Here is a 27,563-nt window from a genome sequence, read left to right as displayed (position 1 = left end):
ACCTCACCAGCTCTTAAACTGTAAAATGTAACTTACATAATTAATATAATAAAATTTAATTGTTGTTTTTATAGCCAGTGTAGCAGCAGGCAGATTTATGTTTAAATATTTTAAAGAGAATTATTTTGTTGGCCTCTGGTATGCAAATTTTCAGCACTCAGGAGTGAAACATCTCCTCCTCTGTCCCCTCTATGTCCTTGCAGTTATGGACTCCAGCAGTGAGACAAAGTAAAAAGTGATTCAAGTTCTTTTAGCAGGATTTAGAAGTTGGCAGTGAGTGGGAGAACTCCTGGGAAATGCTCTCAATTCCTCCTGAAGTGACCTTTCCCACTTTCCCTGTCTGCTTGGGTTCTGCACTGAGTCATAAATATCATTACAAATACAAAATGTTTAGGGATAACTGCTCAAAATTCATAGCTCATGCAATGGAAAGCCCAGTGAAACTCTCCAATCATGATGCAAGTGGTGCACAGGACCTTTGTTGTGGTGAGGGATAACATCTGCCATGGCTGGAATGAGCCTGGGTCTCTCCCACAGCCACAGGAACAGAGCCAAGACACGAAGTGAGTCAGAGCTTATGTGAAAGCTCTCGGTGGGACGTGGATTTCTTTGAAAGCTTGATGATGCAGACGTTACAGATGATGTAAAAAGGGAGGTTAAAAATGCAGGATGGGGTTCTCAGGAGTGACTCATCCCCATTTTCTGGGGTGATGGGAGCTGAGTTCTGGTCCCTGATGTGTGTTTGAGAGTTGCATCCAGACCATGAGCTTAGTGCAAGGCACTCTGGAAAACCAAATCTGGGCATTTTCAGGAGCTGCATCAATTGTGGCACTGGTACCTGCCAGCCTCCCCCAGGAGGGATCTCCATTCACAGCTCTGCTCTCCCTGAAAGTCATTTGGGAGGTGGGGTTTAGGCTTCACAGCTGTCTCACCAAATCTCATTTTAAAACAAGACTCTACTGGGATGTGAATAATCCTAACTCTTATTTCTAGGGACACACTGGTCACAAAGGGGAGCCTGGTGAAGTAGGAAAACAAGGAGAAAAGGTACATTTAAACTTAAAAGTAACAGGGGGGGATTTTTCTCTTTAATAACAACTTGAAAAAGAAATAATGGATTTTTTTTTTAAGGAGGCAGGGAGGAAGGAGGCTGTTTCTGAACAAGGAGCAGTCACTTTGGCTGAAGTGCTTTGGGTTCCACTGCTCTCCCTGTAGGACCATGTGCTGACTCCCCAGGAAAATTCATCTTTCCAAGATCATCATGTTAGGATCAGTTTGAGTTAACAGCTATTCTCTGCCATGCAGGGATGTCAGCTCAGGGAAAGCCCTTCTTTAATCACTTGGATAAATTCCTGACTGATAATCACTTGGATAAATTCCTGCTCTAATCACTTGGATGAGTTCCTGTCTGATCTGAATGCTCTTGCACATAGAAATTGTCCATAATGTAGAAACAAATTCTGAAGAGAAATCTGGGAGGGAGGGAGAGAGGGAGGGAGCTCAAGGAGGAATAAGATGGGGCTGTCCCTGGCTGTGTTTGCAGGCTCCTGCTGTCCCTCCTTCTGTCTGATTGATTTTTCTGTCCCAGGGTAACCCTGGCCCTCCCGGCCCTCCAGGGATTCCCGGCGGTGTTGGCCTGCAGGTAACTCCATTCTCTTCTCTTCTCTTCTCTTCTCTTCTCTTCTCTTCTCTTCTCTTCTCTTCTCTTCTCTTCTCTTCTCTTCTCTTCTCTTCTCTTCTCTTCTCTTCTCTTCTCTTCTCTTCTCTTCTCTTCTCTTCTCTTCTCTTCTCTTCTCTTCTCTTCCCTTCCCTTCCCTTCCCTTCCCTTCCCTTCCCTTCCCTTCCCTTCCCTTCCCTTCCCTTCCCTTCCCTTCCCTTCCCTTCCCTTCCCTTCCCTTCCTCTCCCATGGCCATGTCCTGTGGAGTCACCTTGGTTACACAAACAGTGACTGAGTTTGAATTGATTTGTTTCCTTAATTAGGGCCCAAGAGGACTGAGAGGCCTCCCTGGTCCAATGGGTCCAGCTGGCGACAGAGTAAGAAAAAACTTGTGATTTTTTTTTCTTTTCCTCTCCACCACCAGTTTCTCTTTTGACAGGTGCCAGTGGCACTTGTCCTTACTGAATCCCACTGGGAAACTCCTAAAGGTATAAAGTGTGGTGTGTTCCCTGCAGCCCCTCCATCAGAACAGCCTCCCCAAGTCAGGAATTCACACACCCAAGGGACTGGCAGGGTCAGCCCCAGCCAGACTGAGTCATTCCAACCAAAGGGCAGCACTGACAGTGCTATAGAATCTTGGAAAAAAAAAAAAAACAACAGCAAAAAAAACCACCCCCAAAAAAAAGATAAATATTTCATGAACATTTCACTTTCTGTCTGTCTCTTCATAAGAAAAAGCCAGACAAAGGTTTTCAGGACACAAAAAGGCTCCTCAGTGAGAACAGGGTCAATCTCCAGCTCATTGAGGTTTTGGATTCTTGTCACAGTCCCTTGACCAGCAGCCCAGAGGCTGAATGGTTTTGAATTGGATGAAGTCATGCATTTATTTAGGAGTGAGAGTGTTATCAAGATAGCAAGGTCATGAATGCTGTCAGTGTGTCAGAGATACAAAGGTGGGGAGATCCAGACTAAAACCCTTTGGTCAGGGTGGGATTTTTTGCAGTCTGTCCTGCAAAGCAGCAGGAGAATCAGGGTTGTCTTTCCAGGGCTTTTGTGTTTTCTGTGGTACAAGGTGGGGATTCTGTTACTTCACCCTCTGCCAAGCCCAGGCTCACAATGATGTCTGTCTGTCTGTCTGTCTGTCTGTCTGTCCTCTGCAGGGTGACATTGGATTCAGGGGCCCACCTGGAATCCCAGGACCTCCAGGCAGAGCTGTATGTATCCCAGGCTCTCTGTGGCCCTGCCTTCCACAGCCTGTTTGTTTATTCCTCCTGCCAGTGAGCAGAGGCTGTGCTGGCCACCTCCAGCAGATTATTCCCTTTTCCCTTTCCCTCCACTCAGAGCAATGTTAATTTACCTGTCCTAGACCTCACGATGTCTCTCCCTTTGCCATGCCCCACACCAGAATAAGTTCACCACATTTCCATTGCTCTCTGTCCTTCACTGCCCTTCCTTGAGCACCAGCAGCTGTGGGCAAGCCTTGGAGAAGGGAATATCCATTACTTTTGGAGGAAGAATCAGCCCTTTTGTGAGCTTACATCCCTTGAGCCTGCTCTGTTCCCAGGTGCCCACAGCTCTCAAGGATTTTTGCTCCAAGCAGGAATAACTGTGTGTTGAAGATGAAATCCCCATCCTTCTGCAGCACCACCCTCTGGGGACTCCTCCCTAGTCTTGCAATTATAGAAGAAATTCATCCAAACTAAAACAAAATGAGGTGCTTTCTCAGCAAACCTTTCATTACACCCAGCAGGACCTAGACAGTAAATATTAGAGCTTTTCTCCCACTCTGTTTCTGCTTAAAGAAATTGCTTCATTAAATGAAGGGGAAGATGGTCCCTGTCCTGAGGGATTGCTGGCAAGGTCCCTGCTGCAGAAGGTGTGTCAGGAACTGGGAAAAGGTCCCTGCTGCAGAAGGTGTGTCAGGAACTGGGGAGTCACTGAGAAAGTGCAGCCCAGCTCTCGGGGGACTGTGTGTGCTCACACCTCTGCTGACACCAGCAAACAGCACAAAACCCAAAGCAAACAGCACAAAAACCAAAGCAAACAGCACAAAACCCTCCTCATTTCACTCCCAAAGCAGCAATCTCTGCCATTGTGTGATGAAGATGCTTAATGGCTTTTCCTCCTCTGTCACAGGGAGACCAAGGGAGCAAAGGACCTCAGGGATTCCGGGGGCCCAAGGGTGACACTGTAAGTGCAGCCAAACTCCCTTTGCTCCAAACTCCCTTTGCTCAGGCCAGGACTGTTCCACGGGTTTATTCTGGCTTGTGCTCCCTTCATTTGCTTGAAAGGGATGGAAGCATCATCTCAAAAATGAGATGTTTAAGGTGTCCAAGTGCTGCTACAGCCTGGAGCACATCTTACATTTCCATCCCTTGAAATGATCAAGCATCTTCCCAGGTGTTGCATCCAGAACTGGGTTGGTTTCCTGCTGTGTCCCAAAACAGCCTCCAAACTTTTGTGGACAGAGAGGACCCAGCTGAAATGGAATGAAATGTCCCTACAGAATTTGAGTGTTGTCTTCATTGACTGTTTTTCATGTTAATTCATTCAGGATTTATTGTTGTTTTCTAGGGTAAACCTGGACCAAAAGGAAACCCAGGGGCTCGTGGGCTCATAGGAGAACCTGTAAGTCAGTTAAGCAGGAGGCAGGTCCTGCTGTTTGTCTTGCTTGCAGATGAGGAGATCAAACAGAGCAGGCAAAAATCTGCTTCTTGCCCTCTTTGCTGTCAGACTCCTGCTCTGCGCTCTCTGTGCAAGCCCAGCTGGGCTAAGCCACAGTTGTACTGCTGCTAATGAAAATCCCCCAGCACAACTGGAGCTGGACTCGTTGCCAAAAGCTTCTTTGATGTGAATTTTGCAAACCACAGAGCCTCCTCTGACCTAAAGCTGTGCTGTCCATGGTTGCAGGGGATGCCTGGCAAGGACGGGCGGGACGGAGCTCCCGGACTCGATGGTGAGAAGGTTTGTAAAGTCCTGCTTCACACTGCAGGGAGGCTTCCTCAGACTGGGCCTGCAGGGCTGCAGTGCTCCTCAGGAAGCTTGGCTGGAAAGCTTCTCCTTCTAAAGGGTTTTCTGATATTGTCACTAGTGAGGGGAGTGAAATTCTCCTGTTAGCTAATCCCGAGGGAACTCCCTAGAGAAGGGAGGTGCACAAACGATGAAAGCTCAGCTGTGCCCCTGGGTTCAGTGGTTCCTGCTGGCTGGCTCCAGGCCCTCAGAGATGCCTTGACAGAGCTGATTTCAATGGCCTGGGGACAAGGTGCTGTCAGGTGCTGGTTGCCTGGTTCCTGAGCAGAGCTCCTGCAGGAATGTTGGACATGAGCTGCAGGGAGCAGGGAAACTCTGGGAGCTCCTGTGGACACATCAGCTCTTGCTCCTGTGCATACAGGGAAGGAGAAAAGTCCAAATGCCTGTGTGGGAATGTGTCCCCTGCCTGTGCCAGGCCATTCCCTGTGCTGGAGGATCCCTCCTAACCTGTCCCTATCCACAGGGTGACGCAGCTCCCGTGGGTGCTCCTGGAGAGAAGGGGCCAAATGGACTTCCCGTGAGTATGGAGCAGGACCTGCCACCTCTGGGGGCTCAGTGTGCCTGCAGGGATCCTCCTGGGGACAGGGCAGGGTCCTTCTGTGGGCTGTTTCACAAGGAGCTCTAGTTGAGCCAAGAGGAAATGTGTCACTGACATCTTTTATGAAAAATCCTTTCTTTAGGATTTTTCCCCCTGAGAAGCTGAGAGGCCTCAGGAACAAAATGTAACCAATGGTTATCTGCTGCTGTGGAATGCAACAGGTGCATCTGGGATTGGCCCATGTGGTTGTTTCTAATTAATGGCCAATCACAGCCCAGCTGGCTCAGACTCTCTGTCTAAGCCACAAGCTTTTGTTATTCATTCTTTTCTTTTTCTATTCTTAGCCAGCCTCCTGATGAAATCATTTTTTTCTATTCTTTTAGTATAGTTTTAATATAATATATATCATAAAATAATGAATCAAACCTTTTGAAACATGGAGTCAGATCCTCATCTCTTCCCTCATCCTCAGACCCCTGTGAATGTGGTCAGGGAAGGAGTGTGCCATACAGGACTGGAGAACACCTGGAGTAGCAGCTCACAGTAATTCCCTGCCTGTTGGCTTCTCTGACTCTTTGAAATCTAAACTTGAGAGGGGTTTTCTCTTTCACATCCCACTGATGTGCATCCCTTATGGAGGGAGGTAAGGTCTGGGGTGTAATATCCTGAGTTCTGTCCCTGCCTCACTCCTTGCTTATTGGCAAAATGTTTCATCTCTCCAGACTTCCAACTATTTAAAAGAGATCAAGTATTCCTTTCTTCCTGCATTTGCAGAATATTTTGAACTCCTCTGGAGAGAGGTTTCTGCAGTGCAAAACGTTGCTGCTGCTGGTCCATTTGTACATCCCTGCTCTTTGCTCTCATGCCAAGGATTCGTGTTCATGGAACTGCAGAGGCAGCTAGAGAGACATTGAAATCATAATTTTCACAGTGAAAGCTGCAGAAGTCTAAACCTTCCATTGCTTCAAGCAAAGGCCGCTCCTTGTGTGTCAAATCAGACCAGAATAACAAATTTAATAACTTCACTTCTTCTGACATTGCTTTAATATGATTTTTTTCAGGGTCTGCCTGGAAGAGCAGGTATTAAAGGCTCAAAGGGTGAACCAGTAAGTGAATCTCTCTAATGATGGGGTCTGTGGGGAAACTGGTCACAGCAAGACTTTTTATCCTTGGGGGACTGGGAGGACTTACCCCAAAGTGATGGTTTCTGTATTTCTGATGGGGCTGAAGAGCTGGAATTAGGTAAAATAACTGGGCTGGCACCTGGCTCAGTAAAGACACAGCAGATCCACAGGAGAGTCATCAGTGGTTTAGTAAACCTCATCCTTTTGTCAGAGTCCCAGGAGGAGGTTTGGTCTTTGGGAATCAAAAGGCTGAGCACCAGCAGGAGCAGAATGAGCTCATCTTGCCTTCTGCAGATTTTCCCTCACCTCAGGAAAAAACCTTCCATGGAGCTTTAGATTGACACCTACCTGTGAGATAAAAGAAAGCCTCAGGCACACCAAAGCAGTCCAGCACAAAGCTGCTCTCAGAGGTGTCTTTTCTTCCCCTGTCCCTCTCCTTTATGAATTTTTCCCTCTGCATCATTATTGCTGCTGATCCTCAGGGAGGAGAGCAAGCTGCAGGAAGGTGGGGCAGGAATCTCCTGCTGCTGTGAAGGGGGTGCAGGAGGGGATGGGATGGGATGGGATGGGATGGGATGGGATGGGATGGGATGGGATGGGATGGGATGGGATGGGATGGGATGGGATGGGATGGGATGTCCTGGCATGCTGTGGGACATGGGGACACTGCCTGGGGCTGGCAGGGCCCCTGGTGCCAGGAGAGAGTGTGCAGCTCACCTGCCCTCTGGTGCTGCGAGTTTTGCCTTAAATCTGTAAAAGTTCAAAGCTGTTTTTATTCCCTGATCCAGGTTTTAACTCCCTCTCCCATTGTTGCTTCGGGCAGGACAGAAATGACTCCCTGAAGTGCTGCCCTCACTGAGTGTTTGCTTTGTGCTCTGCAGGGCAGCCCTGGAGAGATGGGAGAGGCAGGTCCCTCTGGAGAGCCTGGCATCCCTGTAAGTGCCCCCATTCCCACTGACCATGGCCCTGCTGGAGAGTTTTCAACCCAACTGGGGAGCTGGAGTTCATGTGCTGCTTCCTTGCATGAATAAATCTCCCAGTGATGCAGCACCTGCAGTGCCAGGGGACTGAGCACTCCAGGCATTCCACAGTGCTGTGGAGCTCCCAGGGAGCACTGAGCTGGCTGGGCAGGGTGCTGGGAACTGGTACTGGGCAAAACCCCCAGCAGTGGGCTGGCAGAGGGGCCAGTGGGGCAGGAGTCGGGCACTGAGCAGCCTGGGATGCAGGAATGTGTCCCAGAGGGCTGGGAAGGGTGGATTTGTGCCTCCTGAGTGTCACAGCTGACTTTGGTGTCCCTGCCAGGGCGACGTTGGCGTCCCTGGTGAGAGAGGTCTGCCAGGACCCAGAGGAGCAACTGTAAGTACAGAGCTGGCTGTGAACCAGAGAGGTGCCAAAACAGGGCTGGGATGGGGGGTCACTCTCAGGACAAAGCCACTTTCTCTCTCAGTGGAGTCTCTGGGGAGCTTTGGCAGCAGAGAAATTCCTCCCCAGGCTGGGCCAGGTCCTGCTCTCACTGACAGCTCCGTGCAAATGCCAAGGGATCCCTCCCATTTCCCTTGGCAGAGCAAGCTGCAGCTGCCAGGAGGTTTGTGGAGCTGCAGAGAGGCTGCACAGTCAGCAAGGCCCTCCTTGCACAGGAACAGGAAGGTGCTGCCCGTGCTGGAGTGAGGCATTAGTGAAGCTTTCACAAAGGACTTTGCCACCAGCACATGGCACCTGAAATCCTCCCCAGTCCTGCATCCCCTTCCTTGCAGCAGTGCAGAGGGACTCCCTGCAAAACCTGAAGCCACAGATAGAACAAAACTGGGAATAACTGCATGGAGTCCCTGCTCAGTAGCAGAGATGATAACAAATAATATCAGGAGGGTAAAACCCCGATTTTGATCCCACTACTGAAAATGCTTGGGTACTTTTTCATCTTGTCACTCCCCAGCCATTGCTGCTATTGGGGTTGGATCTGATCTTCTAGTGGTTTTGTTGGTTTTTTTCCTTTCCTTTTTTTTTCCCATCTTAATCTCATTTTGAAATCCAGGAGCCTACAGCAAGTCTAATATGATTTCTGGTACGTGCCACTTGGAAGAAATTGAACTGCATGATTTATTGTTTGTGAGCAGCTTCTGCTTTCACTTCCAAGGAGAGGGAAATCAGCTTTAGAAATAAACTGTATTAATAATGTTTGCTTTTATGTCTGCAATTTTTCAGCAGAGTGGCTGGCCTCACAAAAGGTACCACATTATTGCAGCCAAAAAGCAAAAGCAGTTGAGCTGATTGTGTTGGTGCAGAGTTTTGACAGGGGTGCTGTTGCAGCTGAACCCATGGTTATGTCTAACCAGGGCTTCTCATTTCTGATTTGTTTTATTAGAATCATAATTTATTTGTTAAGAGTGGGCTGCTCCAAGAGAGGTGCAGGATTTTTCCAGTGTTGAGGCTGTTTGGCCCAAAATAATTATGGTTTTTTTAGCTCTGAGTACCAAGGGTTTCTCAGAACCTGTCAGGTCCCTCCAGCTCCCATCAGCAGCTCAGCAGAGTCATTTTTGATGCAATTTAACTCAAAAAGCTTTTCCCTAGCTTCCCTTTAGCTTCCCTAAAGCTTTGTATTTATAACTTTTAAAGTTCCTTACTGAATTACAAGCAGAAAGCAAAGTGGAAAGCAGTAACCACAAAAATACCTGAGCAGTTGTTCAGCTTTTTGAGGCTGATGCTGCTTTATGTCAGTGGCCAGTCTGGGGTTTATTTGTGTCCCTGAATGCTCCACCCAGCAGGGATGGCAGAAAGGAGCCAAAGCTGCAGCCCTGCCTCGTGACAGAAGCTTGCTGAAGGCATCTATTTCAAGAAGACAGTTTACAAAATGAGAGTTAAATGCCTAAATTACTTTTTTTTTTTTTTTCATCCAAGATCTTTATTGGATATGTGATTTTTTTCTCAGGAGAAAGCAATAGAGACTCCTAATGGCAATGTTCATGTTCTGTCTGGTGAGCTTTTAAAAGCCCTGGCAGCATAAAGTGCTGCCTTTTTGTGCATTGCTGGAACCAAGGATGCCCAAGCAAATGGAGGCAATTGCCATTTTTCATTTCCAAGGGCCTGCAGCTCGTGTTTTGCAGCAGTTCCTTGCAATCAATTAAAAGCATGACCCTGGGACAGCAGATTCCTCTAATGGACATTGTCTGTGCTCTGTCATGCTGCCACTCCTTGCTGTCCCTGATCTCTACTCCTGGTGAGCACAGTATGTTTTTGGGCACTGATTATCCAAATAAGCCTTTCTGTTAACAACAGTGCAGTTAACAAAGCTCAGCAAACTCCAAACCAACTTTGCAGGGGTTCAGCAGCACAGAAGTGCCCACTCTGCAGGTCAGTGACACAGCTGACTCACCTGGCCCCAAATGTTCTCCCTACCTGTGTTCTACCTGGGCAAACCCAGGGCACCACAGGGAATATTTCTGTGTCTGCTCTGGGGTGCCCTGACCCTCAGGGCAGCACTGACTTTGACCCTCATCCATGGAGAAAGTTTCCCAGATTCAAGATAGACTGGAACCCACAAAAGTGTGAAATAGGTTATAGAGAGTAGTGCAGGTGAATCACTTGGTGAGAAATTGAGGTTTTGGGGTTTTTGGTGTGTTGTGGATGGAAGCAAAATGAAGGGCACAGGGTGTCATCCTGGGCTTCTTCTTCATGCTTCTTCTTCCTCCTTCTCCATGGGTTTGTTTGTCATTTTGTAATTGGGCAGGAAAGTCTGCATTGTGGGCTCTGTGGGATAAGTTATTGGGTTAAAAGGGAAAATAATCCAGGTGTCAGCTCTTAATTGGATAGTTGAGTCTGAAAAGTCCTTGTACCAAGAGATTGTTGGCCATTTTGTGCCTTTAATGAAAAGCTGCCCAACTCACAGTAGTGAGACTGTTTTACTGATAGGAAATAATCAACACCTGAGTCTGAACACGAACTACTGTCTCAAGTGCCTTCAATCCAGACCCAGAAAAACCCACAGCTGGTACCCCCACACTTACCAAAGCTGATCTCTCTCTTTGCAGGGACCTCTTGGCCTCCAAGGCCCCATAGGAGCCCGTGGTGTCCGAGGTTTCCAGGTCAGTGTCACAGAGGGGTCCTCGTGGTGTTTTGGCAGGGCAGTGCTCTCTCAGACACTTGGGTGATGGCAACGAGGGAAGGAAATAAATCTCTTTCCATTTGCCAGAACCAGTGTGACACCTTCATTGCCACGGGCGGTAGAAAGGGCAAAAGGCCAGATAAGCTGCCTGCAGGAGAAATTTATATTTAGTGTTTGTTGGCAGAGGGAGGGGTTGGGTTTTGAGCCTTTTCCCTGGGAGCAGCTGTGGCTGCCCCATCCCTGGAGGGGTCCAAGGCCAGCCTGGTCTGTGGAAGGTGTCCCAGCCTGTGGCAGGTGGTGGAACAAGCTGAATTTTAAAGTTTTTATGGCTTTTTGATCTTTGTAAAGACACCTCAGTTTCTCCTTGATCTGCTCCACTCTCTGCCTGTTTTTCTTCAGTGAATTCCTCCTCCTTTTTTGCTGCACTGGGGTCTCCAACATTTCTTCCTCCCTCCTCCAAGGGTGTGGGGCCTCCACTCCCCACTGGCGCTGGCTGAGGGGGGCATCACTTGGTGGCCTCACAGATATTGAAGGTTTATTAATTTTAAGAGGTTTATAATGAAAGACCCAGGCCAAAGGTTGGAGCACCTCGGCACGAGCCTGACCTGGGGCCAGGGGAGAAGCTGGAATGAGCTCTACCAACCAACACAAGTGGTGCCCAGGTCCTGGGGGAAAAGGGAGAGAGACATCCAAAAATAACCCTTCTGACCATGCTATGGAGCCTGGTGAACTCCAGGGGTCCTGGCACTGTGAGCTGCAGCTTGGTTTTGTTGTTTCCCAACAGGGGCCCAAAGGTGCCAGTGGTGAGCCTGGCCTGCCTGGCCCGACCGGGATCCGTGGAGAGACAGGAGACAGGGTAAGGACAGCACTCCTGGGAGCCCTTCCTGCTTGGGGTGGGGATTTACAGGGCAATGGGCACCAAAACCTGGTGTAGCTGATGGGTGTTGGGTGTCCCTGAGGCTGTCCCTGAGGAGCAGGACTCGTGTGTGCTGTCCCCTCTGTTCCTGGTTTCTGTCCCGCTCCAGAAACTCACACTATTTTCAGACAGGGTGGATTGTTTAAAAGCAACTTCCAGGCCCTATCCTGGCCAAAATACAGAATGTTTTGGATTTTCACCCGTTCCTTACACTGGTTCCACCAAAGCCTTGCTCCCCAGGAGCACAGATTCATGAATTCATGAATTTTTGTTACTCAGATGCTTGATTAGACTCTCTGGGTTTGTTTTGGTTTTTTTTTTATTATTACAGTTTTATCAGTGACTTTTCTTTCTGAACAGCAAAACACCTGGGGCATCCCACCTCACAATAAATGTGACTTTTTATTTAAATGAGCTCATTCTCATTTGAAAGAAGCCATCAGGGCAAAGTGAACAGCATTTTGGGAGCTTGCAGAACAGGAGCCATGTGTTCACCAGCTCTTTCCTCCCCAACTTTAAGGTGAAAGTTTTTTTTTAAAAAAAAGCTTTAAGTTGCTTTCTGTGTAAGCAACTGCTGCAGCACCACAGGGGTTCCACAATGGCCCTTCTGTGCTGGCTCCAGGCAGGTTTAAAAAAGCCTTTTGGAGTGACTGTGGGCTGGAAGTGTGAAACAGGAGCGTTATTGTGGAGCTCTGGGGCTCCTGGCTGCATTCAGGGCTTTGCTTTGGTGAAAAATGTACATTCAGAGGGGAAGAGGCCCCTGCATGAGGCACCCAGGGAGCTGCACCAAGCCAAGGGAGGGGGAAATGTTGTGCTTAAAGCAGTAAAAATTAATCTAGGTTTTATTTCTGCCTCTGAAGTTCAGTGCAGTTACTCTGAGATGTGACTGTTGGTTGCTCAGAATGAGAGGAAATGGCCTCAAGCTGCACCAGAGGAGGTTTAGATTGGATATTAGGATTTTTTTCCCCAGAAAGGGTTGCAAAGCATTGGGCCAGGCTGCCCATGGAACAGCCCCATCCCTGGAGGTGTTCAAACAAGGGGTGGATGAGGTCCTTGGTGGTTCAGTGGTGACCATGCTGGTGGTGCTGGGCTCACCCTAAACCCTCAGGCTGTGTTTCTGTAGCCTGAACCAGCAGCCTGTGCTGCTGGGGACACACAGAGCACCCAGAGACCTGCCCTGGGTCAGGATAAAGAGCAGAGCTGCACACACAGCACCCCTGCAATCACCCTGTCCCAGCTGCAGCCAACTCATCAAACTCTCCTGACATCAACTGAGACTTTTCTGTGGAAAAAGAGAAATCCCCTCATGCCTGAGCTAGCTGAGGACTGACAGGCTTTTCACAGCCCTTGGACTGGCTGGTCAGGCATGTAAACCAGCATTTCAGTCAATGTGCTTGCTGGCATGGAAAATACCAGTGGTGTGGTGCATCTGACTGTAAGATATAAAACAGTGTTGAGATAAAATACATCAACCATCCTGCTGGGGTGGGACATGGGGAGGGGAAGGGCTTGGCTGTTGCTGCTGACTGAGGCAGCAATAGACAAATATTTTTCCTAAGGGTTTTTATTATGATCAAATTCCTGAGGATTCTGGATGCCAGCAGCCACCTGGGGCATTGCCTCTCTGGGCTCCCTACTGGAGCACTGAATGCTTGGCCAAAACCATGAGTTTTGTTGAGCTGATCAGAGGAAATGTCTGAAGACATGGGGCTGGCAGTCCTGAGCTCCTTGTTCCTGCAGTGAATTGGAGTTCAGAATGAAAATCCTCTGGGCTAAGCTTCTCCTTAAGGGAATGTTCCTTGCTTGGTCTTTGGTGACTGAACTGTGTTTTATTGCCATAAACTGTCATGGAGCCTCTGTGAAGTCAGAGGTATGAAATTTAGATTAAAATGTTCAGAAAGGAATATGTTGCTTTTGCCATCAGCAAACATAAAATGGGTGTTACAAAGTTTTAGACACTCTTGCATTTCTACATCCCATTGTGTGTTTTTCTGAGTTATTTTTCATTGATAGAAATCCTCCCTCTTTTTAACTTAGTGCTTGAATTGACCAAAATAAAATGTCCTTGTTGTGTATGTTTGTTCTTCTTGAAGATTCTGTTCTGCTGAGCCATCTCTAGATCTAGTTAATAAAAAAAAGATCAGTTTGCAGATGCCAGATTGATGAGTGGGCTATAAAAATCTTGCTTGAAGGGTAAAATGGCTGAATTTCACATGTTGATTTTGCAGCAGAGAAAAATAATCTGGGGTTCTCCTGAACTCCTTGTTGGCTCTGCTCTCTGGAGCAGAAATGCCACAAATAGAGCTGAAAATGTCTCTCTGTGAATGTCAGGTAGATAAAGATGAAAGGATTTTCCAAATTGCCTGGATCATTCCTGAGGTGATAATCAGTTCATCATCTAAATGTATTTTATTCCTGTGGCCATGTTGTTCCATTAATCTTTAAATCAGGAGCACCTAATTCTAAATCCTAGGAAAACTGAGTGTCTAATAAGGCCTTGAAAAAGCATCTTGGCTTTTTGCCCTTGTGGTATGAAAATATTCCTGTCTGTTTTATATCACAAGTAAATCCAAGCTCCTGTCACATCACAACACAAACCAGGGACTGTGGAGAGTGTCACAGCGCTAGCAGGGGTGCCTAAATCCCCTCTTATTTCTAGGAAGTGTCAATGAGATTTGTACCCTCTTACTTGGCAGCTGGGAGACTCTGACCCCTTGCTGAGAGTGTCTGACCACACCAAGAAATTCATAGGAAAGTAACAGTTTGAGCTCATTTGTTTCTTTCTCTTATTTATTTTCAGGGTCCTCTTGGTGCTCCTGGTCCCAAGGGGAACCAGGTAAGTGATAACTTTCATGCTGTTGTTAGCAGAGGCATTTAAACCAAATTTCAGAGACAGCCTCTGACAGCACAAATGGCTTTTTCTTCCACAAATGAAAATATTCTGCAGCAGAAACCAAACCCCTCTTTGGTCCCATTTTCCCTGCATTGGCACAGATGTTGCCTGTTCTAGTGGGGACTCATGAAAATGCTGTGGCACAAACACCAGGCCCTCCCTGGGTGTTTTGTGGCCACAAGGACCTGTGCAGGAGCTCCTCACATCAAATTCCTCCCCAGTTAAGTTTAGAAGTGCAGCTTTTGCTCAGCTGCATGTGCCTGATGAAGGATATTTCACCCTAAGCTCAAAGCCTGGCACACTAATGAACTGGCTTCATCTTATACTTTTTGCTGCTCAAGGTCCATGCTTGGTTTAATCTCACCAGTGAGTTTTGGGCCAGTTTTCATCAAATATATGGCTTTTATTAATGCATGGCTGTGTTCTTGCAGAAAGTGGGGCTTTGCTAGCAAGCTTTGCTGGTTTGGTTCACCAGCATCAGTGTGCTCTGTGTTTTGTTGCTAAGGGGAAAGACCAACCTGATCTCTGTCTTGGAAAACTTCCCCTGGAAATCCATGGAGTCCATAGCAATGTTCATGATCTGCTCTAACAGCAGAGCCTGTGCTGAGCCAGCTCTGCCCTGGGCAGGGATTGCAGGGGTTTGTGGCACCCAGGCAGGCTCAGATTGCTCAGGCTGCTGCTGGTGGCGGTGAGCAGCAAAGGGCTGGCACAGGGGATGTCACCAGAGCTTTAGCCACCCTTGCATTCCTGTCCCAGCAGTGGCAGGGATGTTCCTCACCAAGAGATCATGCAGTTTGAGGGTGGGATGAAGCTGGGACCCTGCTCAGGAGGCCATGAGAACAGTCAGTATCTTCCTGTGGCTTCAAACCTTGTTTTTTGTGAGACAGAGCAGGGGGAGCTGAAATTCAGGTTCCCTGCTTGAGGAATGCCTGTGGATGTCTTTCATGGCCAGCCCATCATTTTTCTCACCCATATGAATTCAGCCTTTCATCCAGGTCCCAGCTTGAGGCAAAGGGCACCCAGGCCTTGTTCCAGCTGCCCTCATCAGCAGGGGAGCAGCTTCTGTGGAGCCCAGCTTTGGGAAGAGAGAACTTCTCCTTGCTGGAGCCCCCAGGGTACCCCAGGGGATATATCCAGGTCCTTGATGGAGCAGTAGGTGCTGTGTTAACTCTGCTCTCTCTCTCAGGGCATTGCTGGAGCAGATGGCCTCCCAGGTGACAAAGGAGAGCTGGTAGGTGTCCTCAAATTCAGTACAGTTGACTCCTCAAAGAACAGATGAGTGCAGAAAGCCATGGATCACTGTGGTCAGTCAGAATTCATCACCCAAGATCCCCAGCCCTGCTGTGAAAAGAGGGCAACCCAAGCCTTGCACACATCACAGCAGCTTGGGAGATTGGGCTTCAGATGTGCATTTTCTGAATGAATCACTTTCTTATTTCCCTTTTCTCTCTGACAGGGTCCCTTTGGACCTCCTGGCCAAAAAGGAGAGGTAAGTGTCAGACCCTGGGGGCTTGTGCCCTGAAGGGTTTAGGAGTAAGCATGACCATTGCACCTCTGTAACTATAGAATAAACTCTGCTCTGGTGTCATTGCCTAGAAGCAGGCTTTCCTCACTATCATGCTATAAAATCTATGAGAAAAATGGTGATTTCTGGCATTAGAAATATTGAAATCTGTTTGTTAATTTTGCTGCAGCAAGGACTCCTCTTATCATGGCCTATATATGCAGAAACACCCTTAGGATGTAAGAAATGCATCTGATCCTCCAGATCCATTCAGGAAACCTGAAGAAAGTCTTAAATAACCCCCAGCAGAAAAGAATGGACCATGACTTCCATTTTAAGTCATTTTGGTCTTTTTTATTCTTCACTGCAGCCAGGAAAAAGAGGAGAACTTGGTCCAAAAGGTGTCCAAGGACCTAATGGGACAGCTGGAGCACCAGGGATCCCAGGACATCCAGGACCCATGGGTCACCAGGGGGAGAGGGGTGTCCCTGGCATCACAGGCAAACCCGGGCCTCCTGTAAGTATCTGCTGCTTCTGCAGCACAGCCAGGGAGCCCGTGAAGGGAAAAGAATGGATTGTGGGGTTTTGGATGCTATCCAAAAAATAAGGTCCTGCATTTTAGCAGGCAAAAATAAGGCCAAATAAACCCCAGATTAAATATCTGGCCTGACATTAAAATTAATTGCTGCCATTTGTACAGCAGAGTTCTGAAGGGAAGCTGTCACCTTTTGAAGAGGGGAAAGAAGCCCCTGCTCTTCATGCAGGACCTTGTGCTGCTTCCCAAGCTCCTGGAAATGTGTTTTGTGTCCTGCAGCTTCTGCCAGGGCTGGTTATTGATAAGGACGTTCCTACAAAGACAAATTATTCTGTTAACTGCAGGGCAAAGAGGCCAGTGAACAACATATCAGAGAACTCTGTGGGGAAATGATAAATGGTGAGTATTACTGAGAGAAAACTGACTTTAATTACCAGATGAGTAAGTCCTGAACATAAAATGGCTTCTGAGGTTTGTTAATTTTCTGTCTTCATATGAAAAAAAAATTACATTGGCCTTTAGTGTAAGGAAATTATTCAGGAGGTCACCTTGTTGTATTCAGGAGGTCACTTTGTTGGGGATGTCTTTTGGTGTTCTAAAATTAGTATTTTTAAATGATTCATCATGGCAGTGGTCAAAATGCACTGAAAGCAGCTTTGGCTCAAGTGTTGTGTGAGACCTCCTGCCCTAACCTGTGTCATTCTGAGCTCCATCTCTCCTCAGTGCACCTCGTTTCCTTGGAGCAGGTACTCAGGGAGTGTCCTTCTTTATTCAAAGTGACTGCTTTGCATTTGGAGGTTACATCCCCTGTTTGGGATCAGGTTAAAGTTTGTTTCAGGAAATTATTTAAGTGTCATTTGTTAGAATACTTGACATCCTTTAAAGTGGTTTTAGAAACAGGAATAATCAACCCTGCAGATTTATGATTAGTATCTCCATCTCTGGAGATGTAAAAAAACCCAAAAGAAGCTACAGGCAAACAGAAAGGACAAATTCACTGTTCCCTCTTGCCAGGAGCAGTGGCAGGAAGTTCTGCCTAAAGAAAGAGTGCAAATGTTGGAGATGCAGAGTTTGATTGTGTTTTCCAGAGCAAATTGCGCTGCTGGCTGCTAACCTGAGGAAGCCCTTGGCTCCTGGGGTGACGGGACGGCCTGGCCCGGCCGGGCCCCCGGGCCCTCCTGGGAGCACGGGCAGCGCTGGACACCCTGGTCCTCGTGGGCCCCCAGGATACAGAGGGCCCACAGGAGAGCTTGGGGACCCCGGACCCAGAGGCAAGTGCAGAGGGAAACAATTTGCTTCTCTTTTATGCCCACTGAAATGAACTGGTACTGAATTCAGCACTGGGGAGAAGAGATCAGCCCTTGGTAAAGCTCTGGGTGGAGTTGTGCACCTTGGGGGTGATGTTTGGAAAGGATGAAAGTTTGACAAGAAGGTGTCACAGATATGTGTGCTTAGCAGAAAGATTTTTAAATGTGGAGTCTGATGAAAGAATAGAGTTGGAAGCAAGTTTTGATATAGAAGAAAAGAATTGCTGAGCCAGTCTCACTGGATAACCAAGGAGGCAAAGGGTGTGTTAGTTAGAAGGGGTTTTTATGACCTAGAGCACAGGATAAATCCACCTCAAACAAGAAGATGTTTTTACCAAGCAGGAAGATAGCACAGACAAACAAGCCTGCTGATGTAGCAAGTAGAAAAAAAGTCTCAGAATTTTCCACTGCAAGAAAACTGAAAAACAACTTCTAGCTTAAACTGTAATGTACTAACTTGTGTGATTAGTGATTGGAGAATAGTAACATGAATATGGTAATTATAGTAGTTATGATAGGCTATAGATAATAGTTATGGTATAGATTGGTTCTACTGTATTAAGATGCTCAGCAAAGAAAAGTCTATAATGCATTGTGACCAAAAGTAAAGTATAGAATGCATTGTGACCAAAAGAAAAGTATAGAATGCATTGTGACCAAAAGAAAAGTATAGAATGCAATGTAACCAAAACCAAAAGGTCTCTGGGCCTGCCTGCAGCTGGAGCTGACAGCTGTAGGCACAGCTCTGTCACCCACAACCCTGAGCTGCTGTAACATCTTAGATAGAACAAACTGCATTTAGAGAGCCACCTGGAGTCCCACATCTCTCATTTAAGCTCTTACAGGGTGCCATGTAAGCCAAGATCCCTGCAGCACCCAGGGGATTTATCTGTAGCTCCTCCTGTTCTCTCCCCGTGCTGTTGGTGGCTCCAGCTGCAGAGCCTGCACAGCTGACTGTGGGAATTGTGTTTGTGATTGAAGGTGACCCTGGTGAAAAGGGAGACAAGGGACCTGTGGGCCAAGGAATTGATGGGCCTGATGGTGACCAAGGGCTGCAGGGTAAGTGTGGGGAAATAATAATAATTTAATATAATAATAATAATAATAATAATAATAATAATAATAATAATAATAATAATAATAATAATAATAATAATAATAATAATAATTTAATATAGTTTAATGCTGCATGGCTGAAGTGAAGGCTGAGGAGGGACAGCTCTGCATGCTGATGGCATTAGATTATCATCACTCATTTAAAGGTGTGACAACTCTGAGGCTGTCCAGATTAAGGGAAAGGATGGTGCCTACTTCCTGATGATTCCTTTATTAAAAGATTCAAGATTAATTTATGCAAATTAATTAATATTTATTGGAAACGTGGAAGAATATTCTTTATTTTGCTCACCTTCACCTGTTAAAGCAGCTTTTCTAACTGGGATTACACCTGGACAATGAATAAACTGCAGGCACCAAAAGCAGGCTCTCCGTTCACAGAATTTCATAAAGCCAAAATCTTTACAACCATGTTATCTTAAATTCTTCCACAAAATCTATACCATAAAATTTTATAATACTTATACTCGTTGTCTCAGAATCTTCCATAAAATAATTAATTCCATGTTAATAAACTGTGAGCTCACACAGCCAAGACATCCCTTGACCGAATTAGAGATAAAAAAATCCAAAGCACAGACTTCAGATTCAGGGTAAATTTATTGAAAACACCTTGTACTCAACAGGCCATAACAAGTGCGATGTACAGACACTCAAAGTATATTAAGATCTCTAAAATCAACACATATATACATATATTAAAAAAGAAAAGCTGGAAATATTTCATGTATCTTTCCCCTCTCTTGTTTAGGACCACCTGGTGTGCCTGGAATTACTAAAAACGGCCGTGATGGTGCTCAGGGTGAACCCGGGCTGCCAGGGGATCCTGGGACTCCTGGCACTGTTGGGGCTCAGGGAACTCCAGGAATATGTGACACGTCAGCTTGCATGGGAGCTGTTGCAGCATCAACTTCCAAAAAATCATAAACCAACAGTACAAGAAGTGAAGAAGTGACTGAATATTTAAATAAACAGTGCATTGTAAGAAAACAGAATCCTTCTAGTGCTAAAAGGACAGATGCTCCTTCTATTCTATTAAGTGGAGACTTTGACACAGTTCTATGAAAAAGAAAGCATCAGATGAAAACTTTAATTAAAAGATGCTTTATGACTATCTTTTCCTCCCCCCAATTATTTCCCAGAATTTTTACTGCTAAACAACCTCACCTTTCCTTCCTTCCTTTGCTCAAGAGACCTTCAAGAGGAAGCATTGCTCCTTTTTACCATCACCCCCCCTGTACTAAAGATCACGACTTTTTGCTAAGAAAGTTTGAGCCTTTTCCATTGAATTCCTTGGTGCTGCTCCCACTGACTTCAGTCCTGCAGGTTTGTGCTCTCAGACACGTTGTTAAGACACTCAGGCACCGAGCTGCCTCTTCCATCAGTGGAAATCAGGCATTCCAATATCCTGTATTTTAACATCTGAACCTTCTGGCCTAAGGAATGACCATTGCTTAAGTCTGTGCTGCCAGCTAAAAATTTTCAGATTGCACCTCAAATATTTTGGCAAGACTAGTAAACAGTAATCCTCTTGCAAGCAAATTCTGCAAAAGGAGTAATGTAAATATTTTAATTTCCAGGGAAGAATTTTTGCATATTTCCATATGATAACGAAGGAAATGAAGTAACAGCATTTTCATGACCTCTACTTCAGCTATTTGCACAGTAATTGTGATGGAACCCCACCTAAGAAAGGATGCTCTTTTAAAGTCCAGCCAAAACCACCTGTATGAACTGTTGTAAAAATAAAAGGAGATTTTTTTTAACCTTTTCTTTTTGATGTTGTAAGTGTCATTATACAAATCAAATTAACTTGGCTAAACTCCATTTTCCAGAACTAGGTTTTACTAGTATTGTTTGGACATAAATTGCTGCAAAATTGTTCTTATCCGTGATTTAAACCAGTATTAATTTTGGTAGAACTTTTTATACTTTAAAACTTGCTAGCATCATCTATTTAAAAAATTAATAAAGCCACTCTCAGCTCACACACAGTTCTATTTCTGTCCTATATGCCAAAGCCTATGAACAAAGCATCATATTTCTCTTTAAATATAAAAATAGTTTGTGCATTTAAATATCTACTGTTTAAAATATTCCACTTTTGGTCTAAAGTAACAACACAAGAACCTCTTGGACAGTTGTGTGGCAGACATTAAAAATAGGACTGAATTTAAAAATGCCAACACCATTGCACTACTCTTTGGAGCTAATTATGTTAAATATGTATGCAAATGCAAAATTCATAATACACACAGTTTAGAAACTATGCACTTGTCCAAATAACCAATACAATATTTACATTTTAAATGGAAAAATGGGCATTATAATATGGTAACTTCAGTTTCTTTATACACTGGAAGAATGAGTTTGCATCTAGCCATTAAAATAACAGGAAGATAGAAGTTCTACAACTCTTCCAATCTGTACTGCATCATCTTTAAAAAATAAAATAAGAGCAAAAAATTAAATGAGACCCCAAAGTAGGATGACAAGCAAATTTTGTATAACTAAAGGGTTAAAATAATTAGTTATGACATTTTCTTGTAGCTTCTGGTCCCAAAGCCCCTTGAACAGGGCACTGATTCCCATTGCTGGTAGTTACCTTCCATTTCCATTTGCAATAGAGAACGTTTCTTTTAAATTTCTATTTATATATATTTACAAGTTACACTCTCAAATTCCTATTCAGCATGTAAATGGAAAGAATGAAACACAGTTTGCACTACTGTCACACAATTCAGGGTGGGCAGGTCAGGCTATTTGGTCTCCATAGCTGTGCGGTTTTCCTGTGCTGGACACATTACACACGAGTCTGGTCTTCCAATTTTTAGTCTCCTGCCTGTTTTACCACAGAAAACAGTCTCAAATTCCTAAAAAAAAAAAAAAATCAAAATACAAAAGGTAAATATTATATTTAATGTAGATGTTTACTTGAGATGGATGCTTTTGTTTCATTAGTGCCTTCCATAGGAAGGAGGAGGGGCCATATCCATATCTAGAGCAGCACGTTTTCCAATACACACCCTCCTAAAATTCTTAGCAGGGCCAGAGTTACTCTGGAGCTGCAACTACTGCTGAGGAGAACAGGAGCTGCTCTTAAGGCATGTAACCCTTTAACTCTGCTCACCCACTCAATACAGTGTGGGCATTAGCTGTGATCCCCCTCTCTGAACTAACCAGAAGCCTGTGAAAGAGGTAGAAAATAGAGAAAATGAAGGAGGAGAGGAATAATTGAAGATGACCTTAATTTCATACTGTTGTCCAAATAGGGTCATGCTCAGGAATTGTGTAACTAAAAAAATTAATTTTAAAATCCTATTTGAAAACACTGACTGAGGACAGCCTATAATTTCTTACTAGTGAACTCAAACAGCTGAAAGAAATAAAAAATAAAAATTTAAAGGAGGATTCAAGGGTATGGTGGGTCCTTCACAAACAGCATCAAGCAGAAGCTTTGCATCTCAGTTCTACGTTATGACAGCTTTAAAACACTTCCCATTTTTATCAAGACCAAGAATGAAATGAGATTTCAAACCTGCTTCAGGGAGTCGCCGTGCCTTTCCTGAATGTACTTGAGGAATGCAGTTGTCCACTGCAAAGTTGTTGCCTTGTCAGTGTCAATGGTGCAGAAGGGAACGAGGAGATTGAGCTCATCACAACAAACCCGGATCCTGCGCCTGCAGGCAAACACCCAAGGTTATCAACCACGGGCCAGAGGGAAGGGAAAAATACAGAAAACAGGAAGACTACTCATGTGGAACCAGCCATGGACTCTGGGGACTGCTTTGTGTTTGCTACAAGCTTTGTGTATTAGTTTTGCTACACACAAGTCACCTTAACCTTATAGAATGGGTGAAATGTTTTGAAATCTCTTTTTGTTTGCAGAGTGAAAACACAAAGACAACCTCAATGAAACAGAGATTTTTTTTTTCCCCTCTAACAAACACCAAACCCTCACCTGCTGCACTGCTCTATCTTGAAGTTAACACAAAATATGTCAAGCTTACATTTACTCTGGATAATCAGAGTACTGCAGTACCAGTATTTTAGGCTTCAAGAGGTGTTTCATGACCCCTGCTCCCAGAATTACCTCCTGTCTCTCTCCAGGCGATTGTGCCTTTCCCTCCTCTGAGCACTTCCATCCTGGGAACCACTCTGCACCTGCACACTGGAGCTGGGCTGTGCTGACTGCCAGGGGCCCTGGGCAGCTGCAGTGCTCTGGTTGTTGTCCCGGGCGTTCCGAATCTCCCCGAGAGGTTTGCGATCCATGTTTGCATCCAACAGATTTATTCGGCTGCAACTTCTGTTTATGGCTTGCTTGCATAAGGTGTCTTGTTGGAAAAATAAAAATGATAAGAATGACCTATTTGTTACTCTCCCATTAACCTGAAAATACTGATAATGGAAAGTTCTTTTGGTGCTTTATTTATGTGGAATAATCTTTGAAGCTTTACTGCCAGCCTACATTGATTCTTACAGCAAGACATGTCCTGCAGAAGACCTAAGGCACTGCTTGCTATTCCAAAATCCACACAGCTTCTATTTTCTCAGAGAGCCCACTGAGATTGTGCCTGCCCTTGGTGAGCCCTAAAATGTTCTTCAGTTTGATACTGACTGGGTCTGTGGATCAGCTTTGGGCTCAGAGAATGTACCCCTCTGCCACGGGGTTGGTGGTGTTTGCTCAAAGGCTGGACTCAGTCATCTTGGAGGGCTATTCCAACCTGAATGATTCTATGATTCTAAAGAAACCAGCTGCTGACCCAAGGCTCAGATTTTCAAAGGTACTTTGTAACCTCAAGTCTCCTTATTTCAAGCCAGAAGTGCTAAACAATTTTGAAAGTACAGCTAAACTTACAGGTGTTGAACCTCTTTGGAGAAATATAGCCCCATGCTGCCTATAGAACATCTTTGCCATAAGAACATCACCTCCCACATTTACTAAAATCATATTAATTCCAGAAAAGAATTTAGAAAAAAAAATAGTTTTGAAGACCAAGAGAAAACTAAGTGAAAAGAAGATAAATGGTTTACCTCCAACTTTAATCCAAACTTCCTCAGGCAAAGCTTTATTTATAGCACCTACTGTCTGTTTTGTGGATTCAACTTCCTGATAGAGAAAAGGGAATGTTTTGGGTATCCCAAGGTCTTGATGTTTGGCAGCTTCCAAAATAGTGCAAGATGTTCCACAGGTCTGTGAAAACAAAAAGGAAATACTTACAGAAGTATATACATTAAAACAAAAGAGACTATTGTGATATCTTTCTGTTAGCTTCTTAAATTACTTCTTCATGCTGAATAAATCCCAAATACACACAGCCATGGGGTTTTGACAGTGATGAATTTTGGGAATATCTCTGACATTTCTCAGTGCCATGCTATCACTTTTGCTTCAGAGGTTACTGCAAGTTGTGGAGAGGGAAATATCTTTATCACCAAAATGAATTAGAAAGAAAGGAACTACAGAAAATGGTCTCTTGTCTTGCACAGATCAAAGAGATGATAAACTGATGAACTCTAGAAAAAAGGAGATCTGATGGCCTACTGCTCATTGCTGGGATACATGTAATTACAAATGCCAAGAAAGTGACTTGATTATCTTAAAGATTAATAAATAAATTGCATTACAGATCATTCTGATCATCCCTATTCAAACCCAGCCACACTCTACCACAAACCTTCAGAATTCTACCACACCCAGGAAGTTAATACTATCAGCATTGGAAGGTGGCAGAGGAGAGTTACCTGTGCTTGGGAAGGGTTAGCACTTCCAGCAGCAGAACATGCATTCATGGTAAAGAACGGGTAAGTAAATGGTAAGGAATGTGTGGCAGGTGCAGCCTTATTTTTCCCTAGTGCAGCACACCTGCTCCCTTGCTGGTGAAGAGGAACACCCACCACTTCTGAGGGCTGGCGGATCAATGTCACTAAACTTCAGACAAAAACAAACAAACACAGAAAACATACCAGGCTGACTGCTTGGAAATGAGTGCAGAAATAAAGTACAGCTACAAATATTCTAGAAACTATCACCAAGAAACCACTTTCATTTACTGTAAACAGAAATCATTGTTATTGCTATGTTGCCCACTTCAGGGGCCAAATAAAAGAAAAGAAAAATCAGCCAAGGAGGTATTTTATTCTGTGCAATAACAAGGTGCTTCATGCCTCAATAAAACATTTTGTCAGCACATTAAGATAGGTACAGGGTTAGGTTGTAAAACAGTATTTTTGCTCCAGTTTTCCCCATAGTCAGGCCTCCACATTATAACCCGAATCTATCATCACCATAATTATTATTATTTTTTTATTATTATAAAAAAATCTACTTTGCTTTTAGCAAGCTGCATATTAAAATTAGGTAATGTTCTCTCACCTTTATTTACAGTACATGTTATCAAGAATAAAGTCATAAAGTAATTCATTTTGGAACTCCATGCTGTACCATTTATGCAATAAACAGAGGGGCCTAAGCTGAGCTCAGTGGAGTCGCAGCCACGTTTGATGGCACAGTTTAACAAAGCCCAACCCATCCTTCTCATATATTAAAACAAGCATTATTCATAGGTTTCACTTAGCAAATCACTTTTGAACTACATGATACATAGTTTAACAACATAAACTAAAAGTAATTGCAACACACTTGTTAAGAGTTACTCCAGATTCTTGGGGTTCTTGACATCTGGGGTTTTCTGTCGGGCTGCTGTTGAATCTGTCTTCCAACCGAGCTCTGACTGCAGGTTTAGATCTAACCTCTGGTGCCAGTGCCGAATTTTCAACAAATATGTTTTCCTTATTCTCCCCCAAGAAATTTTCACCCTGTTTAGCTTTTGCTACACTGCATCCCGAGACTTCTACAGAGCTACTACTGTGGGGCGCTTTCTCTCTCTGGTTCACAGGGAGGTTGGACTCGCTAAGTAACATCATCCTGAGCTCCTGGAGGTCAGCATAGCCCAGGTGCGGGTTAGAACTCGGCCAGTAGCTGTCACAAGGCAACCCTGACTGACAGGTCACTGGGCAGACCGACTGGTTCCCAGAGCTGCTGGACGAGCCCCCGTCCTGACTGGTGCTGGGGGAGGGCTGCTGCAGAGGGGGGTCTGCAGAGGGGCCAGGCGAGGAGAAAGCGCTGAGCCTGGCTTCCACTTCACCTTCACTACTCTGCGCCTCCGTGTGCGAGCAAAGTATGTGCTGCAGCTGGGTGTACTCAATGTCCATCATCTCCACCAGGCTGGCCTCGGGGGTGGCGAAGCCAAGGTTTTGCTCACCAAAGGAACTGTCACTTGAGCCTCCAGGTCCGACAGCAACGGGAGCGGGGTCAGGAACACTAGCTGGGCTCTGAGGAATGGTCTGAGGCTCCTCGGGGGCTGATCCTGACATGGCTACAGCAAACCTAATCAGTTACCAATGTCCCTTGCAACAGAAAACCATAAAACCTTCAACAATTGTCAGTACTATCCATTAAAAAAACCCAAAGGCAGAAAAAATTGCACTTAACACTGATTGGCGAGGTAACAGAGTGGGGACCAAGCTGCCGCTGGCGGGGTACCTGACACCCTGACCATGTCTCCCCCCCCGGGTGAGACCCTCCCTCCCCCTCCAGCACAGCTGCTCACGACAAACGGCCTTCACCTGTCCCCGCCCCGGCCTCGGCGGGGAGGCTGCGGGCACTCTGCGGCCTGGCACCCCCTGAGACAGCGCCCGGACGGCGGCGGGGCAGCCCGGGCGGGCGGGAGCGGGCCCCCCGCGGCCGGGGGGAGCCGTGGGGAGCCGGGGCGGGCAGGGCCGGGCGGGGCGGGGGCGGGAGGGGACGCGCGGGCCCTCAGCCCGGCCGAGCGCTGCCCGAGCGCGCCGCGCGCCGCCGCCAACGGCTGCGCGTAACCGCCGCCCGCGCGCGGGGCCGCGCGCGCCCCGCCCCGCCCCTGAAGCGGGACCGGCCCCGCCCCCGCCCGCCCCCTCAGGCCTGGAACTGACCTGGAGCGGAGCCCGGCGGTAGCAGGGGGGGCAGCGGTGTTGTGAGCAGATAAGGGAAAAGAACGTGCGGCTGCAGCGTGTGCTTACAGACGTTTTCTAGTTCTGGACACACTGCTTTAGCTGATTTGCGGTGCTTGGCTGGGTACACGCTGTTATGCTGAATTTTAATTAATTAAACCTATTGGCTGCTTAGCGTACGGCTAAACTCTGTTACTTGGCTTTGTCGCTAACGGAAAACTCACAGAGAGCAACGGCCGGGGCTCGGCTGCGCTGAGGGAACTGCCCCACCTGCACCAACAGCATCACCAGCGGCACAGAGCAGGCAAACATGTGCCAGAAGGAAAAGGCAACAAAAGCAGCTGGGTTAACGGGAGAAAGCAGCTGGGTTAACGGGAATCGCTTGTTCCCCACGAGGGGCCCTGGGGCCGCCTCAGCCCCGAGCCCCGCGGGGAGAGCCCCAGCGGGGCAGTGAAGGTTCCCCGGCCCATCCCGCCCCGGGGTACGGATGGAAATACTGAGAGGAAAAAAGGTCCCAAGGCAGCGTGCACTGACGTTTCCATGAAATGCAGCCACATCCCGACGATCTCACTCGTGACTTCCATCTAGACGCAAGCCCAGGAACTTTAAAAGCAGTTTTGTGCACACTGAACCCAACACACACTTTCCTACTTCTCTAATCCTCTTCCACACTCCCCTTTACAATGCTCACAGTTGGAGTAGTACAGCCTTTTATAGAAATAATAATAATTCTGCTTATATTGTTCTAGACTTTGCAGGGAGTTTTGCAAAGAAAAGGATTTATCAAAATACTCTTTGTAATGTTAGCTTAGTACAAACATAGACAAAAGCTCAAAATAGTGAGTTCTTTCATG

General features: G+C 46.0%; 2 protein-coding genes across 2 annotated transcripts in view; one reads left to right on the top strand and one right to left on the bottom strand.

Annotated features, from left to right (window-relative positions):
* Window positions 1-20,486, top strand: part of COL9A3 (collagen type IX alpha 3 chain) — a 36,456-nt gene extending 15,970 nt beyond the window's left edge. The window contains exons 12-32 of the mRNA XM_071446740.1: window positions 994-1,047; window positions 1,589-1,642; window positions 1,982-2,035; window positions 2,819-2,872; window positions 3,795-3,848; window positions 4,233-4,286; window positions 4,569-4,622; window positions 5,152-5,205; window positions 6,288-6,332; window positions 7,232-7,285; window positions 7,653-7,706; window positions 10,376-10,429; window positions 11,234-11,305; window positions 14,166-14,201; window positions 15,445-15,489; window positions 15,715-15,747; window positions 16,133-16,279; window positions 16,642-16,696; window positions 17,386-17,568; window positions 18,586-18,663; window positions 19,472-20,486. Coding sequence (XP_071302841.1) covers window positions 994-1,047; window positions 1,589-1,642; window positions 1,982-2,035; window positions 2,819-2,872; window positions 3,795-3,848; window positions 4,233-4,286; window positions 4,569-4,622; window positions 5,152-5,205; window positions 6,288-6,332; window positions 7,232-7,285; window positions 7,653-7,706; window positions 10,376-10,429; window positions 11,234-11,305; window positions 14,166-14,201; window positions 15,445-15,489; window positions 15,715-15,747; window positions 16,133-16,279; window positions 16,642-16,696; window positions 17,386-17,568; window positions 18,586-18,663; window positions 19,472-19,647 — 1,464 coding nt within the window. The 3' untranslated portion in view covers window positions 19,648-20,486. The remainder of the gene's footprint in view (window positions 1-993; window positions 1,048-1,588; window positions 1,643-1,981; window positions 2,036-2,818; window positions 2,873-3,794; window positions 3,849-4,232; window positions 4,287-4,568; window positions 4,623-5,151; window positions 5,206-6,287; window positions 6,333-7,231; window positions 7,286-7,652; window positions 7,707-10,375; window positions 10,430-11,233; window positions 11,306-14,165; window positions 14,202-15,444; window positions 15,490-15,714; window positions 15,748-16,132; window positions 16,280-16,641; window positions 16,697-17,385; window positions 17,569-18,585; window positions 18,664-19,471) is intronic.
* On the bottom strand, window positions 19,302-26,555 carry TCFL5 (transcription factor like 5). The gene is made up of 6 exons (XM_071446741.1): window positions 25,364-26,555; window positions 24,466-24,652; window positions 23,755-23,914; window positions 22,814-23,054; window positions 22,259-22,400; window positions 19,302-21,593 (listed from the first exon to the last, which is right to left on the bottom strand). The coding sequence occupies exons 1-6, from the start codon at window positions 26,095-26,097 to the stop codon at window positions 21,480-21,482; spliced, it is 1,578 nt and encodes a 525-aa protein (XP_071302842.1). The 5' UTR covers window positions 26,098-26,555; the 3' UTR covers window positions 19,302-21,479.
* Between the last annotated feature and the right edge of the window lie 1,008 nt (window positions 26,556-27,563).

Source organism: Agelaius tricolor, unplaced genomic scaffold, assembly GCF_023055355.1.
Source record: "Agelaius tricolor isolate 1412-34295 unplaced genomic scaffold, bAgeTri1.0.p SCAF_23, whole genome shotgun sequence".
NCBI classification, from domain to species: Eukaryota; Metazoa; Chordata; class Aves; order Passeriformes; family Icteridae; genus Agelaius; species Agelaius tricolor.
Note: the sequence above shows the minus strand (reverse complement) of the source record. Positions and strands in the feature narration are given on the sequence as shown.

What these genes read in the sequence shown, in the direction of transcription:
- TCFL5 (XM_071446741.1), bottom strand. Translation starts at nt 26,097, where the DNA reads ATGTCAGGATCAGCCCCCGAGGAGCCTCAGACCATTCCTCAGAGCCCA. An exon ending in TCTGGAGTAACTCTTAACAA is followed by an intron (nt 24,653 to 25,363) that starts GTGTGTTGCAAT and finishes TTTTGTCTGAAG; the next exon opens with TTTAGTGACATTGATCCGCC. An exon ending in CGCCTGGAGAGAGACAGGAG is followed by an intron (nt 22,401 to 22,813) that starts GTAATTCTGGGA and finishes GTTTGCCTGCAG; the next exon opens with GCGCAGGATCCGGGTTTGTT.